We start from the raw sequence: 17416 nt of genomic DNA on the forward strand, positions 1-17416 counted from the left end.
ATATGAAGTGACACATGGTTATAGAAAAATTAATAGTATTGTGGATTAGATGATGATATCCATAAGAAATTATATAAGGATTATATTATGGACGGCTGTGATATATATATTAATTTTCTACATATTGCATGATAAATCCAATTTATCAAAAAAAGGGGGGGGGGGAACGCATCTACTCCGCCATGCATACAAGGTTGCGCTCCCGACTGATAAATTTTATCAGTGGACCTCTTAGTATATGATGACAATCACACCTCAAAAATCTGTTGTACATGGAAGACTGGTTGAAAACATACTCAATTTTCTGCATCGCAACAGAACTTCTCCCAACACGCATCCACTGATATACACTCACTGCAGACCAATCATGGTTCGACCACACCACACAGAAGACCTTGTTCTTTTTTTTTTTTTTTTCCAAACGACATGAGAGCTATGTCGTGCCAGAATCCAGAACAGCAAAAACGGAGTGTAGACTGCTGGCCCAACTTTCCCACCACGCAAGGCTGGGCCACGCCTTGAAGAACATCCGTTAAAGGATGCCGACTCCCTCGCATTAAATATTTCCTCTATCAAACAAATGCTCTGAGGCTCCGTAAAGCAGCCTTCAATATCAGAGCTAATTTGTCTTGCCTCCCAGTTTAAGAGCTAACATTTAGCGTGATCATCACGTACTTGGCCATCCTTTCCCCTGGTATATATCCTGGGAGTTTTGATGAATACCAGCCATCAAAACACACATCTACATGGCATCTCCAATGCCTTCACCACAACCCAAAAGCGACTCCCCGGATTCTCACTACTTTGCACTCACCATCGCCGTGGTTGCCATCATAGTTATACTATCAAACTTGATAGCCTTTGCATGCTGCTCCCCATGTCACTTTGTTGAATATCTCCGGAGGTTATTCCGGCGACCTGAGGTCTCGACCGGTGAAACCAACAATGACAAACCTGCCAAAATTATTCCAGCACTGAAGTATGACAATGAACAGGATGAAGAGAATGCATCTGATAGTGGGTGTTCGGTGTGCCTATCACCTTTCGTGGATGGAGAATATATCCGGCAGCTGCCGCCATGCAAGCACACCTTCCATGCACCTTGCATAGATATGTGGCTCTACTCTCACTCCAGCTGTCCCCTTTGCCGTGCCAGCGTTCCAGTACGGCCTCCTCGCCGCCCGACTGCTGCAGCTGGGGTGGACCCCGGACGACAACGCGACATCGAATACAGCAACATGGTCGGCATCGTCGGTGATCTGGTGTGACATGGTGACCAGGGCGGCGGATTGATTGTACAAAATGAAAATTTCCTCCTTTCCATCATTCATTTCTTTTTTTTTTTTTTTTCCATTTTTTTTTCAGTCCGTTCACAGACACAAGAACCTGACTATCAGAGCATCAATGTCTCTGAACTACCGAGCGGAATTCCATGTATTTTCCGAGCCATGTTCACGAATGCTAAGGAAATGCACCAGTTTAAGTGGAAGTTATAAAAGGACAAGGTAACATGCTAATATGATAATTTTTCATCTAAAACCTGTTTCTTAAAATCTTAGAAACGTTTCTCTGATAGAACCAGAATGGAACTGGTGGGCTTACTACAGGCATGAATGTATTAGATGTCTTCAAAACACCATACACCAGTATAATTTATTGTATGGACGAAATTTTCAAAATCACACTATTATACATGGTGCTAGATGCTAGGGATCCATTGCATCCTCACGTAAGTCACACACTATTAAGATTAATTACATTTTTCTTAGATTATCCAATCTTGCCTGTAGCTCACTGTCAATTCCGCTGTCATCAGTCCCAGCTGTTTCAGCTTGAGCAACCTTGTTCCCTGCTGCTGGTTGAGCCACCGCAGATGTTGGTGCTTTGACAAGCTGTGTGCGAATTACAAAAACAAACGGATTTGAGTATATTATATATGCAGCAAGCATAACGATATCCTTTGATTTAAGGGAAGATATAGGTAACAGATACAAAAACATATACCTCCGCATTAATATCGATTCCAATTTCGTCGAGGACCTGGTTCACAAGTTCTTCTGTTTCTTCTTCCTCCTCATCACCTTCCAAGGCATCATCAATGGCATCTCCCATCACCTCACTTACCATTTCCATCCTCTCATTTTGCCGCTCAAATTCTTGCATTATCTTCTGCAAGCCTGGTAGGTTCATCCGCCTGTTCATCTGTCCCATTGCCTTGGTAACACCCTTCATAGCCTCACCCATAGCTTGGGTTGATTTCAATGTCTGCAAGAATCACAAAACAGTTGAAAGCTGACAATAGTCACAGACTGATGAGATTAACTGCTTCAAAATCAATTCCAACCCTAGTAAAAAACTCTCACATATAAAATGAAGCTGCAATTTTAACCAAATTATAATGGATTAGAGAACCTCACACCGCACGGCGAACATTTAATTCTACAAGGCATTGGCAAAGGGATGGTCCTTAATGATGCAGTTAAGATATGATGCTATTATTCAACTGATACAGTGCTTACACATTGACTGTCAGACTTATTAAGTTTTCTGTAACTTCCACATCTATTTTATCCTCTCCAGCAGCTCGGAAGTACGAGTGGAAATTGGGAAACTACATTAGTCAATGCAACTTCTACACCACCTTATTTTTATAACAAATGTGATCAAGGATCTTTACATTTTTTTCAAGAGAAAGAAACATGGTTAAAAGATTGAAAGGTCCCCATCCCTACCCCCTGGCCCCACGCAGGCCACCCAAAATAAAATAAAATAATAATAATGAATTCACAAAACCAAAAAATGCCCCCCATCCTTCCAGCTTTGCTCTAATGGGCACTTATTTCCATTAGAAAGCCAGGAAATCTACAAACCCAGCCAACTTTGTCCTTGCACTCATCTCTCTCTCTCTCTCTCTCTCTCTCTCTCTCTCTCTCTACACAAACACATGCATTCCTGGGTTCCTGCTGATTTCTCTTTTTTTCATCATACCATTCTCTCAACTTTCTCAATAACTCTGCTTCTTGTTTATTTCCATTTTATTTTCATTCTCTACCTTCCTTCATATCTGTTTTCTGTTTTATCCTTTTCCATTCTTAATTTGTTCTTTCTTACCATCTTTTGTATTCCAACATCTGTACATTTTTACTGCTGAACTAACAAAGGACGTTCATCTGGTTTTGAACTAATTTGCAATCATTAAGAAAAAATTTAATACTTGAATTACTACTACCACAACCTAATTAAAATAAGCCTTGAACCACAACTAGTTGGGGTCGGCTATTTGAATCCTTTCCCACCATTTCGTGATGTTTAGGGCATGCTTTTGGACTGGTGTAGCAATATCAAGCCTTTCCTAATTACATCTCATATGTCTTTCGGTTTACCTCCACCCCTTTTTTCTTCTATATCATCCCTTTTTTCGTTGTATGTATTCAGACCACCTAAGTGATTCTCATCTCAGTTTGTCCTTAATTAATGCTACCTTTTCATTGTCACAAAGAACTTGATCTCTTATCATATCTTTTCTTCTATTACCACATTTATTTTAACATTCTCATTTCAGCCATATTCATCTTGTATGCATGTTATTCTCTAACCACCCAATATTTTGTACCATAAAGTATAGCTGGCCATATGACTCTTCAATAAAGTTTTTCCTTCGACTTACTTGGTAGGCATCCTGCGATCACATGATACTCCAGTTGCATGTTTCCACTACATTTACTCTACTTTAATTCTATAGATAACATTCTCTTTAATTTTTCCTTCCTTATGGCTAATTGATCCTAAATACCAAAAATAATCACTCTTAAAAATTTCATGATCCTCAATTTTTTCTTCAACTTTGGTTCTGTTTCTAATTCTACTAAAGCTACTTTCTATGTATTCCGTCTTGATCCTAAACCTGAAACCCTAAGTTTATAATGCACTTCTTCATAATTCCAACTTATGATTAACTCCTACTTTAATTTCATCTGCTAAAACTATATCATTCACAAGTAGCATGTACCAAGAAATATCATCTTGAATATACCCAATAAGCTCATCTATAACTAGCATGAAAAAGTAAGAACTTAAGGTAGATCCTTGGCGTAAATCTACTGTGATTGAAAACTCAGCAATATCAGTGTCAATAGTTCTCACACGAATAACCACTCCATTATCTGCATTTTTAATCATACTAATACAGCCAATGGAAACTATCATAAGACTTCTCTAGGAGCTCTAACACCCTTCATAAGACTTCTATAGGGACTCTATCATATGCTCACTATAAATCAATATTAATCATGTGAAGATCTTGTCTCTTTTCTCTATATTTCTCTATTGATTTCTTAAGAAGAAAATTAACATTCATAGTCGATTTTCCTACCATAAAACCAGATTGGTTCTATCATATTTTTGCTTCACACCTCAATATGTACTCAATAACATTCTTCCAAAATTTCATAATATAGCATATGAATTTAATATCATGATAGTTAGAACAATTTTGAATACCATTTTTATTCTTATAAATCGGTATGGTGCTCTTTCTCCATTCATCAAGCATTTTTCTGGTCTCTAAAATGTTATGAAACAAATTAATCAACCAAGTTAATCCCACGTTAAATACTTGCAAACCTCAATACGGATTCCATTGGGTCCGATTGATTTTCTTATTTTCATCTTTTTCATTGCCTTATCTCAAATACTTTAATTTTATGCATATACTTAACCATTTCTATCCTCAATGAAACTAGTAAGGCATCCTAAATTATTTACATGACTTTTATTGAATAGCTTATTAAAATAACTCCTCTATATTTCTTTGGTCTCGTCCTCCTTAGCCAACAATTTTTTTTCCATCTTTGATGCATTAACTTGAGTCAAAACTCTAATTCTTCTTTCTCTTAGTCTTACAATTTTATATATATCTTTCTCTTAGTCTTACAATTTTATATATATCTTTCTCTCTGTCTTTAGTTTCCAATTTGTGATATAACTCTTCATATGCTTTGAACCTATCCATACTGCCTTCTTAACTTCCTTCTTAGCCATCTTATAGCTTTCATCCACTTAGATAAAGAATTACCACTGAAAATAAATGTTATTGGATATATTTATTTTCTTCCATTTGAGTTAGTTGTAATGAAAATGACAACTAAATTGGACTGCAAACTATTGCACAAATGATTCTCTTAAACATCATTGTGCTGCTAGGAAATGGATTACTCAAAAGTTTTATGTCATATAAAACTTTGATACCTGCCACATATCATGTATATATTGCAAAGACTCTAAAGTCATCATCACCCCTCATAAAGCCTAAAAATGGTCATTTGATCCATTCAGCACATTAGTTGTTGCTTCAACTTTAATTTTATTAAAGTCCACAAACTCTTATAATTGGGAGCTTGGGCATCCTGTAGTTTGATTCAGTTTTCTTGTATTTGATGCCTCAGTATATATCATAGCATGACCAATAAGTCATTAAAGATGCCTGCAATTCTCAGTCCATTTTAATTCCAAGCATGACAAAAAGTGAAAGAAACTTTTGCAAGAGCCAAATGTCTTAAAACAGATCATGTAAGCAGCATTTTCACATTCTTGGCATCAAAAGAAGTTATAATAGGCATTTCCACAAAGGAATACTGAATTGCTTATATTATCTCAAAGAATCAAAGGAATCTCATCAGACAATATTTAATGAAGAAAATGTAAGTAATGAATTTCATTGTCATTTTCATGTCAAATGCAAGTGAAGACCATTAACATACCTGAATTCTAAGAGACACACCTTGGAGCTGTGATTTGAGTGCATAAAACTTTGTGATCTGATGTCTTGTTCGAATAAGATCTTTGGCCATCACTTTTACAGCTCCCTGTAAGAAAACATTTACACAACAAGAAAAAGAGACAGCTCAGGAAATGATGAAGCTTAGTGTAGCAAAAGATGCAAATCATGCTCATACATTGATTCTCGAACAAAAGCTGCTTGAATAAAAAGGTAAAAGAGATCACAGCTAAAAGATTTCAAATTTTCCAAATGCATATAACTCAATGGCTTTAACAAAGACTAAAGAACTCATGTTCTTGAAATGAGCAAAGCAGGGTTCCCTTTGAACAACAACTCAAAATATGCATAGCCAAAAATCTCAGTTTTTCTGATATTATGACAAAACATAGGGACAAGTTCTTTGTTGTATCAGATATGCATTATGCTTAGCCAGTTAACTGATGACTAAAAAAAGTCCGAAATAACCTGTCCTGGATCACTCATGGCAAAACCCATGCTTTCTTCTTTTACATAATTAAAAAGCATTCTTACTTAAATCACCGTAAACAGGCCAACATAAGGCAGCAAAGGGACTTTAAATCATTAGTTAGAGAAGGAAACCATACAGCCTTTATGAAATGTAAGTTGTACATTAAAAACATAGTAATTCATCATGGAACTTAAAAATTCATAACAATGATAGAGAACATAAAAAAATATATAACTTTTACAACCATCTTACATATGGCAGGTTGGTGAAATCATGAGACAGGCATCGATTTCCATCCATTGATAAAACAACAGCAGTGTGTAGTGATGTTACATTTTTAACTTTTTTTTTTTTAAAAATAAAGTGGATGTTCTAATTCCTGGTGTGAATAAATAGTGAAATTTATAGCTACTGATGACTGTTTCTGGGCTTATTATAGGCATTATTACTCAATACACTTTGGAAAAGAATAATGTATAGGATGATGTACTACATGGAGTGATAGGCACAAAATATTTGTTTGATTCATATATTACTTTTTTTGAAATATATTTTTTCCTTGAGAAAATTGGTTTGATGTTAGTTAATGGACTGGGTTCTTGACATGGTGTAATGTTTCGCTTATCAAAGACAAGAGAATGAAAATGATTGAGAGGGCGTGGCATGCAGAAGGCTTGATGAGGACAGGTGCTCGAATTTGTTGGAGTCAAAAAAGAGGAAAGGAAAACCCACATTGATATAAAATCACAGGAAAAGGATTGCAAAAGATTGCGGTTGCATCAAATGTAGATGTTACCAGAAATCAAAGGTGAACAAGAATTCACAAAGCTGAATCGAAATGGTTGGGACAAAGCTTGAAGGTTTTGGCCATGGGCATGGTTGTAATTAGTGCAGTGTTTGTCTTCGCTATGTCTATCATCACTAAAATGAACTTAAGATGTGATATTGTGCATGACTATATGCATGATATAGAATTTAAATTTTATAAAATTTAGTTCTGATAAAAGATAAATATAGGAATATATATATATATATATTTGACAATTAACCTGTTGTCACCAACTTCAAATAAATAAAATAATATCACACTTCGATAATAATATGTAACCTCGATAATTCATTCTCAAGTGTGCTACTCTCAAACTCTAACCACCAGCAATGACATTACAGGTTTTCCATAATCTATAACCTCAACCATCATCATCACTTCTCCAGCCCCTCCAACCACAAATATATATGTCCCCCCAGACTAACCCCAATCTCAAACCCAATGCAAATGTAGCAGACTGTATTTGGACCCAATTAGTCTAAATGTGATAATATTGACCTAATAGATCAATAGGCTCATCAGCTATAATAAAGAGCCCACAGAGGCTGTAAAATTTATGGGCTTGGGTCTTAGTTCGGCATTAATTGAGACCATCAAAACCTACATGAAAAACGCAACAAAATTGAAAACACAAAACAGCACAACAAGTCACTAGAAGGCAACATGAAAAAATATTGCTCAAGGTAGCCCATTACTTGCATGTCCCTGCTCGCATCATTTTACACAAACAGACCTAAAACTGTGGGATTATGGGGCATAGCTCACACCTATCTGACAAATTGACCAACCTGTTCTATCCTCCAACCTTTTCGCTCATTTCTTCCTTCCTTCATCTTGTAAACTAAATGTTTCATACTGCACTTTTAATCCATTCATAATCCATCTCTTGAGAAAGCATGACACCATCACTCATTTGAGCACCTATTTTGAAGGAACCAAGAATGACTATGAAATATAGACATGTGAAATATGAAGTTTATGAGGATGAAGAACAAATTTTAGTGGTAACATGGAAGTGTTGGAGCAGAAATTAACACAAACCAATTCAAAGGCCAAGCTAAATCAAAGCGAAACTATATCTGCATCGTACAATAGGAACGTTGAGAACTCCCAAAAAGTGCATACCATTTGCCCTTGCTTGGCTGCTTTTTTGATCTCTGTGATCAGCTTTTTCTCTTGGGTCTGCAGTCCTTGCCTCTCCCTTTCGATTTCCCTTATCGATCTATCCAACATTCTCTTATTCTCCCTCAACAGCTCTACAAATAAACCAAGCAACCATCAAATTCTCAAACCATCCCCACTTTTTCGACAGTATTACAGACCGAATCATCGGATATACTTATCTAACAATAAGTTAGCTAAGTCCAAGAACAAAACCTCATGAAACCAGAAATCTTCGATCAAGAACCTGCGGTACCTAAAACATCCATAGAAAAAACCAGCGTCCCAAAGCCAAGTTCTCCGCAATCCAACGATTCTGGATAAGTAAACAACGATTTTTTTGGTTCACCAAACAAAACCAAGATTTTCCATCAAAGATCTTTTTTCAATATAAAGTCCAAAACCCATAAAAAAAAAAAATCAACTTAACATTAGAATATGATCGCAAACCCTAATCGAAACGCAAGCCAAGTAAAATTATCAAGCTTGCACGAACAGAAACAGGGAAATAACATGATGTTTGTGGGGATAAAAAATATCAACAAAAAAATCCCAATAAAAGAAAATCATGGAAGGGATAGGGAAAGGTACCTGCGGGGGTTTTCTTCTTGCCGAAGAGAAAACTCATCTTGAGTGATATGATGGAAAGAATTACTAGAGGAAATTGGGGGAGCTCCTCTTCGATCTCTCCTCGTTCTTCTTTGTTGATTCCTTTTTCTCTTCGAAAGTGTCTTCGACCGACCAACCTTACCTCACGCGGCTAAAAGCTGTCGATGGTTGGTTACTTTGGCATTTTGATCGATTCCCTCTCTTTATACTCAAGGTCCGTCTGATTGGGGAATGTAAGATTATAATCTATTAATTTTTAAAAATTATTTATTTAAAAAAATAATTGTGAAAAAAAAATAATTTTTATTATATTTAATTGATAAAAAAATTATTTTAAAAAATAATATTAAAAAAAATTACTATATTTGAAGAGATAAATCTATATAGTAATATGATCAAATTTATAAATATATTTTTGGACATAAAAATAATTTCTCAACATAAAGATAGTATTGTCATCTCTAATAAATTTTTATGTAATGACTATAATTACATAATTTTTTACATAATATTATTTTTATTTTAATTTTTTTATTAAAATTTTTTATTGAATAAATTTGTAAAGATATGAGAACAAATTCAATAATTACATATGCAGTTTTATTAAAATATTTTTGTCAAGTATGGATTACTACCACTTCACAATTTATTAAATACCAATCTTTATATTTATTTTATCTTCTCTCTTCAAAAAATAAGCATGGGCCCACCAATTTTTTTACTATTTTTTTTTCTTTTTTATACCAAACATGATAATCTGACATAGAAATTATTTTTTCATGTGAAATTATCTCCAATCAAACGGCTCTTTTTTAAAGATTTGAAATTAAGTTGGATAGCATTTAGGGACCCAAAGATAATTTTCTAAATGCATGTGACCTCCTGTGTATAAAGTCTGCGGTCTATTGCAGTTTTTATGTGAAACTTGTATTTGAAAAACTAATTAGATTTTCCACGAGTTGACCTGGAAAAAAAAATCTAAAAGGTATCAAATTTGTTGGCTCATTTAGCTTAAATTTTCTAAGAATTTATTCAAAACAAAATTCTTTGTGCACCATGGGAAAAATTTTTTTTTTTGCACATCGCATCTCGGCTCCATGCACGAACCAATCATCGCGGGCAGTGTAGAACTGGTGGTGCGTGCGGTTCTGCACCGCCCGTGGTGCACAAAGAATTCCTCTTATTCAAATACAGCATAGGCACAAGGCTTTGGGCTTAAAATTTTTTTTTTTCTTTTAATGGAATTTGAATTGTGTTGTAATTGGTTGACATAGGATCGTACTTAAATAGATGGTCTAATTTATAAATTTTATAAAATTTTTTATCCAATTCTATAGAAATATTCAAACAAAATCTAAATATAGTATAATTTTTTCAGGTGTATTATAAAAAACTTTCACGAGCATACTTTGAGCAATTATTGTTGAAAAAACTAGTATATGTTACATATTTGTGTTACTAAGCTATTTGTATGTCATAATAAATTTTATACACAACTATATGAGCAAATGGTGTTTTTTTCTCCCTTTAAGAAAATGAATAGAATTTGTATCCATGTTGCACATGATTATGATATTAATCTTAAAGAATAACTATGTTAGTATCAACAAGCAAATATCTAGGCACTCCTTTCATATATAAAAGTAATTTTTATATATTCATCAATAATTGGATAAGTGTACTATATGCTTTAATAATCAAGCAATATACAGCCACCACATGTTCTTAATTCCAATCCATTGTTTATGAATCTTATGGACATGTAACATACGCTGTTATTGCATTGAAGCAATTATAATATATCATCATGTATTCATAATTGGTAACATGTCTATGTCAAATACATGTCACTTGTGATCCTAGAATATTAATGCCAAAAAAGAAACTACAGTAATTAGGGTGACAACCTAAAAAGATAGATAACATTAAATTTTCTAAACACTAGGACACATAAAAATAATTCTAGATAGTTATTAATATAGCATGAAATCAACCTTTGGATCATGAATGGATATGTGGCAAAAAAAATTTGAATTCCAAAATTGAATTCTTGGCGGGATTCAACAAGGAAGGTTGAATCTAGATAAGAAAAGAGATTTTAAAAATACCTTGAATTTTGCCTCCAAATCATAATGGACATATACTCCCTTCTTTATATAAATAGAGCCAAGAAGACTCAATGGGGGAGAAGCTCCAAAATGAAGAAAATTTTTGTTGCCCAGAGATAGCAACTCAAGAGGGGAGGCGCGGGGGGTGGGAGGGAGTGTTGAATTAGATTGTTTAAAAATTTTAATCAAATTTGCTTTCTAAACAATAATATTTCTCAATTTGAAACTTAACTAAATGCTTATAATGTGATCAATATATATGTGTAGTAGTAAAAACAAATGATCAATAAAATTTTGTAACTAATAATCTAATGAAAAATAAAAACTAAAAGTAACTAAGGCAAGTAAAGCAAAAAAAAGTAAGAGAGCGAAGAGAGCAATGCATAATCACAAACACATAGATTTTATAGTGGTTCAGTGTAACTCACATTTACGTCCATTCTCTAAGCTTTTTTTGAAATTTCTACTATAATCCTCTCTTGATTACAATGTATTTATTTTTTCGGGCTCACAAATAAAATTCAGTTGATTTTTCGGGATCATCAATCAAAATTTTATACCTTTAGTTTTTTGGACTCACTAACAATCTAGTTGGTTTTTTGGACCAACTAACCAAAATCTTACACTCGTCCAATTACAAGCTTGGACGGGCCTATCTCCAAATTTTTTTTCTCCAAAGATTTGTAAAAAAATCACAAAACAAGCAAAAATATTCAGTTTAAACAAAAAATAGAAAAATGAATCTATTTTTTAGCTCGAAGAAGAGGCCGAAGGATAGCTCGATTAAAGCTTGCTTTTTTTTCTTTGAATGTTCAGAGGATGCTTGAGAATTTGTGAAAGATGGCTCTTGAAAGCTCTCTGAATTTCAACACTTAAAATCTCTCTTTTTCTTTCTTGTAGATATGCAATGTGGCTCACTCTTATTTTTGAAGATGTCTCACCTTAAGCTCTCATTTTCTTAAAAATTTACTTCTAATTTGATTCTCTAGCATTAAATATACTTAGAGATGGCTGAAGAGTGAGTTCTAGTCATTGAAAGCTCTAAAATGATCGTTGGAGTAGAGAAATAGCCGTTAGATAATGTTAAAAAAACTAATCGTTGTACCTGTCAGAACCCATCGAGTCGGCTTGAATTGGTCTCGAGTCAGCTTAATTTGGATTCGAACTGGTTCGAACTGTCGAAACAAAGATTCAGCTAACTTGGGTCTTGCTTTGAGCTGGCTCTAGCTGCAGAACTCGAAATTCATCTTTATGTGCACTTGAGAGAGTTGGTTCGAATTTTTCTTGAGCTGGCTCAACCTGCAAGCTTGAAAAATCAATTTTCTATCGATCTGAAAGAGCTAGCTCGGATCTTGTTTCAAGCTGACTCGACCTGTAGAACCCAAATATTTTTTCTCTATCATCTTGAGAGAGCCGGCTCAAGTCCATTTTGAGCAGTTCGACTGCGTATCAAATCAAAATATCAAGAGCGTTCCTGCTAGAGCTGGCTCGATTCTTGGGTGGGTCGGCTTTAATTTTTTTAGATTATTTTTTTGTACCGAAAGCCTTCAAAAATAATTTTATTTGACTCAATTAATCTTCAATTACACTTGGAGTCTTTCAACGGTATTTTTTCTTATTTGACTTTCCAAACTTGAATTTCTTAGCCCCAATCTCTTCTAAATAATATTTTCATCTTTCAGTTTTTTTTTTCTTAACGAGCCATCCTTGTTTCAGTGAAGGAGTCGGCTCATTTTGCTTTTAGTGAATTTTATAGAGATCTTTTTTAATAAATTTTTCTTCAATTTTAACACTTAGAAAGATCAACAAACATTTTTGAAACATATGATTAGATACGTGATATACTCAAAGTTTGACAATCATCAAAAATAATTATGGGGTCAATAATTTTATAGCTTAAAGATCACTTAATGAAATGCTCTTAAGCTGTCATCCATCATTCTGCTTCTCTTTCTTACAAATCCACTGACTTATGAGTAACAAAGGTCGAGGTGAAGGTGAGGATCGAAGTGAAAGCTAAGATCAATGCTGAAGTGAAGAGTCTGAAGACTGAGCTCCTAAATGCCGATCTCTTAAAGGCTAATCTCCAAAAGGCTAAATTCTAGAAGGCCGAGCTTTAAAGGGCCGAACTCTCTTAAAGGTTGAGCTCCTAAAGACCGATCCTAAGGATAATCTAAGAAGGCCAAAATGAAAAGATTAAGGTAAAAGCCAATCAAAACTAGACCAACCAAAATAATACAATATTTTATGCTATTCTAATCTTCTCTTATACTTTCTCTTTATTACTATTCGTTCAAAGTCTGATCTAATTTGGACATCGAGGGCCCAATCAGAGCCAATTCGATGAATTTTTCTCTTCTTTATTGTGTGTGTATCCATAACCTTTTAAGAAAGATCAGTGCTATATATTCCATTACTGTCAGCCAAGCGAATTGATCAATGCCCTTTAGACTATCCTAGTTGAGCTAGATTTTGGCAGCAATAGTCACTGTACCAAAATAATTTTTGAGATTGAAAAAAATATTTTTTGCAATTTTAGGAGCCCAATAATTCATAGATATCTGATGCATTGTCATTTCCTCCTATACATGTCTCTGCTTCTCTTTATCAATTCTAAGAAGTCCCATTTTCAGTTATATGCCTTCTTCATTTACTAGAAGTTTTATTAGTATGGTTTAAGCTATTAAGAGAGAAACTTAATTAAGGTCATTATAGTAATTGAAAAAAGTTGCAATAAATAGCTACTTTTATATAAGACCAGAAATGTACATATAAATGCACTTCTAACACTGTGAAATCTGAAATTATTTAATCAACCAATAGTTCTAAAATATCAAAATAATTAAATAAATCAACTTTTTCAAATGCAATAAAAACTTTATTTCCTTCATCAAAGGCGTTCAAAGTCTAAATATTTCATATAAAATTAAATTCTTTCTTTCTTGCTAAATCCAATTTTTGTATCATCTATTAATTCAGAATGTCTTTACTTCTCTGTTTTTTTTCCTTCAAAATCCAGCAATGTTATAACCCTTTCTTCTATAGGAGTTTTGTGTATTTCAAGTCTTTTAAGAGGGAAATCTAATTTAGGTTTGCTATAGAAAAATTTGAAGTTTTAATGAAATAATTTGATTGAGGTTATTTTTTAATTTTAAAAAAGAAAAATTAAGATGCTTTTATAAAATTCAATTGATTAATTGATTAATTATTATGAATAATTTAATGAGGAATTTAAGAACAAAGATTAGAACTTAGATTTGAATTTATTTCTCATGAGAAATCCTTTAGTGTGCGTGTGTGGATTTATTTATTTTGATTGCACAACTTGGATGTCATTGCTTGGAGCATAATTATAAAGATGCTTTAAGCCATTGCATGGCTGTTTGTGTTACATAGGACAACTACACACCAAACGCTAAAACGGGGCTCCAGGTCGCAAACGATAAAGAAACCATAAAGCTACAACGTATAGGTTCCAGAGAATCCAGAGCCCATGCTGGTGAATGGGACTGGCAGGACTTCCAAATCATGAATGGTGTACAGGAACCCACTTCCTTTTCAAGCGATTTCAAGTTTCAGTCGAAACATGCGACCCCAGTTGCGTAACCCACGCTGTCCCACTGCTGTGTTCACTGTTCACAGACATGGGAAACGATAAAACAATACAGAAATATCTGCCGGTCAAAGTCACCAGCCTTGTACCTTTGACCACCTTCATCAAAGTAGAAGCCAATAAAAGTATAAAACTAACCCTCCCTTGTTTCCCTACACATCCTTTTATTCACCATGGCCTACAAACATCACGATCACATAAAAGAGTAGCAAAACGAGGAAAACCCATACAGTACTGGTTTCCTTAGCATGGTTTCTTAGGAGCACGAAAGAAATTGAAGGGTGGTTGGTTCTCACCACCCACCTCGTCTTTTACAATATCGTCCAAGATCTCCGACTTTGCTGAGGCTGAGATTAGAGTGCTGCCGGACCTCTCCTCCAAGATCCCAGTGGGGTGCAACGGAAACAGCTGCAGCGTCTCATGGGAGATGGGGTCGTTCATGGTGGCAAGATCAGCAGTGCTGTGGCCCATTCCAGTGGCATGATGATCGTAGTAGTAGGCTGGATGAGGAGCGTTGCTGTATGGCTCTGGGATTCTCTCCCGGCTCACTTGATGCTCTGGTCTTGGATTGATGTGCAAAGCTCCGGGTAAGAACATGTTAGGGAACTGGGGTCCATAGAAGCCAACACCACCAACCTGAGGCACCTGAAAGTAATATGGTCTGCGAACAACTGCATGGAAAATGGGCCACAAACCCATCCAATGATGAGAGAACGCTTTTTCAGAAAAAAGGATGTCTGTGTGAGAGAGACAATGCAGTTGTACATGTAACTTTAAGATGGTTCTAAATAATAATAAGACGACAAAACAAAAGGTGATTAGTATTACCAAATGTTATTATTCTAGCGCATAAAAGAGAAAGAAGTAATAAGAACTTACGTTGAAAGTTAACACAAGAACTAGTTACTCAAAGAAAAACATAAGAGCTACTAGAGATAGGAGATCTGCTGTTATCTGAGAATTCCATAAAAAAGGAAGGTAGTGATATGCACATAAAGCCTAAAAGGGAAGAAGAGGGCAGATGGCTACTTTTTTTTTTGATGGAAAGATGACAGATGGCTAGCTAAAACAACATAAGCAAAAGCTTGAGAATGGTGTACAGAGACAGGACAAAGGTGATAAAAAATGGTCAAGCAGGAGATGCATCAACCCCAAAACAGGAAAGAAATATCATTCACAAAGAAGCAAACATAAAGGTAAAAGTAAATTCCATGAAATTATAGAAGGAAAAAGAAGTCCATCAGGCACAATCTCTTACGCATGCAAACAAGTAAAAGATCGTTAACTATTTCCAGCTTAAACTTAGAAAAGAATGCATTAAATGCTGCACAGTATGGATAAGGTTGGAAATAGAACCAGTATACGAATGGAACCATAACTTCGACTTGCATGACGAATAAATAATGCATGTTAAAACAGGTTGCAGTCTTCATGTGAAGGGAGAAAATTAAAAGGAAAGGATCGATGGATCATCTTAATTAAACCCTTGAAAAATAACAAGCTAACTTACAATAAAAGAACGGACAGTCCAAGAGGCTCACCATTGGTGCAAGTTGGTGGAGGAGGTGGTGAGAGGAGTGGTGTCGGCGGAGCCTGGTGGAAGAGTCTGCTATAGTAGGCGAAGCACTCCTGCTTCTGCTTCTGCCTTTGGCGAGCCTTGTGGTTTTGGAACCAGTAGAACACGTTCTTCCCTTCGATGCTCCCATACTCCCTAAGCTTGCCAGTTATCTGCTGGATCTGCTCCGCGCTCGGCGTCCGGATCCCCTGCCGGTAGAGCCCTTCAAGTATCGCGATCTGCTCCTTGGTCGGGTTCCACCGAGAGCCCGACGGCAACGGCGACGAGGCCGATGCCGACCCCTTGCACTCCTCCATGGCTAAGAAACTAAGATTTCTGTTATTTTGGGCACTTGTTCTGAGGGGCTGGCTTCCTTTCTTATACATGCATGGAGGGTGGTGTGGGAGAGAGAGGTGTGTGGGGCTGGGAGCGTGGTATCTGCTTGTCGTGTAGTGGGTCAAAAAACGTGAGAGGGGAGAGAGGAGGGGAGGGGAGGGGAGGGGTTGGTGTTGGGGTTTGACATTCGTGTGGTTTTTGGAGCTGGACAGCTCTGAAAACATGGCGGGGAGCGGCTGAGGGGCGCCAGGTGCCGCGTCGCTTTGTTTGTCCTGGATGCGGGCATTGAATGGGGGTGGGAGATCACGGAATTGGGCTTTGGGGTGTGGCGGAATGGCCAGTGAGGCTAAAGTTTCTTTTGGGTTGGAGCTAAGAGAACCCCTCGGGAATGATACATATTCTTTGCTTGTTTTATTGGATTTATTAGAGCTTTGATTGCATATCTCTCTATTTATAGCAGATATTTGACTGTCTTTAAGAAAAGTGATTATTTATGTAACACTTGCGGGGACTCATAAGAAAAGAATAGTTGGTAATCATGATTGTCCATGAGGCAATGCGCATGCGAGATTATGCATGCATGGAAGAACACAAATGAGATTCTCTGATAAATAATTAATCTTCAAAAATGCATTGTACATGATGACTTCTTGAACAGAATTAATTGCCTCTTTATGAATGGTTATGATGCATAACGTAAGTTTCTTTTTTTAACATGAGCTTCTTTCTCTCTGTTTGTAATATCTCTCATTTGAGTGTTGTTTGACATTTTAACTTGCAACAGCAAGGAAATATTGTAGATAATTGTGTTGCATGTCAAATGTCATGTATCAAAGCAAAAAATAACAAATACAATACATGACAATGCATTAGCTATATATATAGGCAATAGAGTGCTGGTTCATGTATATATGCCGTTAAATAGCCTTGATACAAAACCAATTGGTTGTGCAAAGA

At 35.6% G+C, this 17416-nt stretch overlaps 3 protein-coding genes across 3 annotated transcripts; 1 reads left to right on the plus strand and 2 right to left on the minus strand.

Annotated features, from left to right (window-relative positions):
* Positions 1-738: 738 nt before the first annotated feature.
* Positions 739-1363, plus strand: LOC105046151 (RING-H2 finger protein ATL52-like). Its single transcript, XM_010924675.4, has one exon. The coding sequence runs from the start codon at positions 747-749 to the stop codon at positions 1266-1268; it is 522 nt and encodes a 173-aa protein (XP_010922977.3). The 5' UTR covers positions 739-746; the 3' UTR covers positions 1269-1363.
* A 260-nt stretch (positions 1364-1623) lies between these two features.
* LOC105045694 (vacuolar protein sorting-associated protein 2 homolog 1) lies at positions 1624-9058 on the minus strand. The gene is made up of 5 exons (XM_010924061.4): positions 8830-9058; positions 8203-8333; positions 5760-5864; positions 2005-2265; positions 1624-1892 (listed from the first exon to the last, which is right to left on the minus strand). The coding sequence occupies exons 1-5, from the start codon at positions 8864-8866 to the stop codon at positions 1755-1757; spliced, it is 672 nt and encodes a 223-aa protein (XP_010922363.1). The 5' UTR covers positions 8867-9058; the 3' UTR covers positions 1624-1754.
* A 5497-nt stretch (positions 9059-14555) lies between these two features.
* LOC105045693 (WUSCHEL-related homeobox 2-like) lies at positions 14556-16774 on the minus strand. Its single transcript, XM_010924060.3, has 2 exons — positions 16110-16774; positions 14556-15239 (listed from the first exon to the last, which is right to left on the minus strand). The coding sequence occupies exons 1-2, from the start codon at positions 16681-16683 to the stop codon at positions 14812-14814; spliced, it is 1002 nt and encodes a 333-aa protein (XP_010922362.2). The 5' UTR covers positions 16684-16774; the 3' UTR covers positions 14556-14811.
* Between the last annotated feature and the right edge of the window lie 642 nt (positions 16775-17416).

This window comes from Elaeis guineensis, chromosome 5 (genome assembly GCF_000442705.2).
Source record: "Elaeis guineensis isolate ETL-2024a chromosome 5, EG11, whole genome shotgun sequence".
Lineage (NCBI taxonomy): Eukaryota > Viridiplantae > Streptophyta > Magnoliopsida > Arecales > Arecaceae > Elaeis > Elaeis guineensis.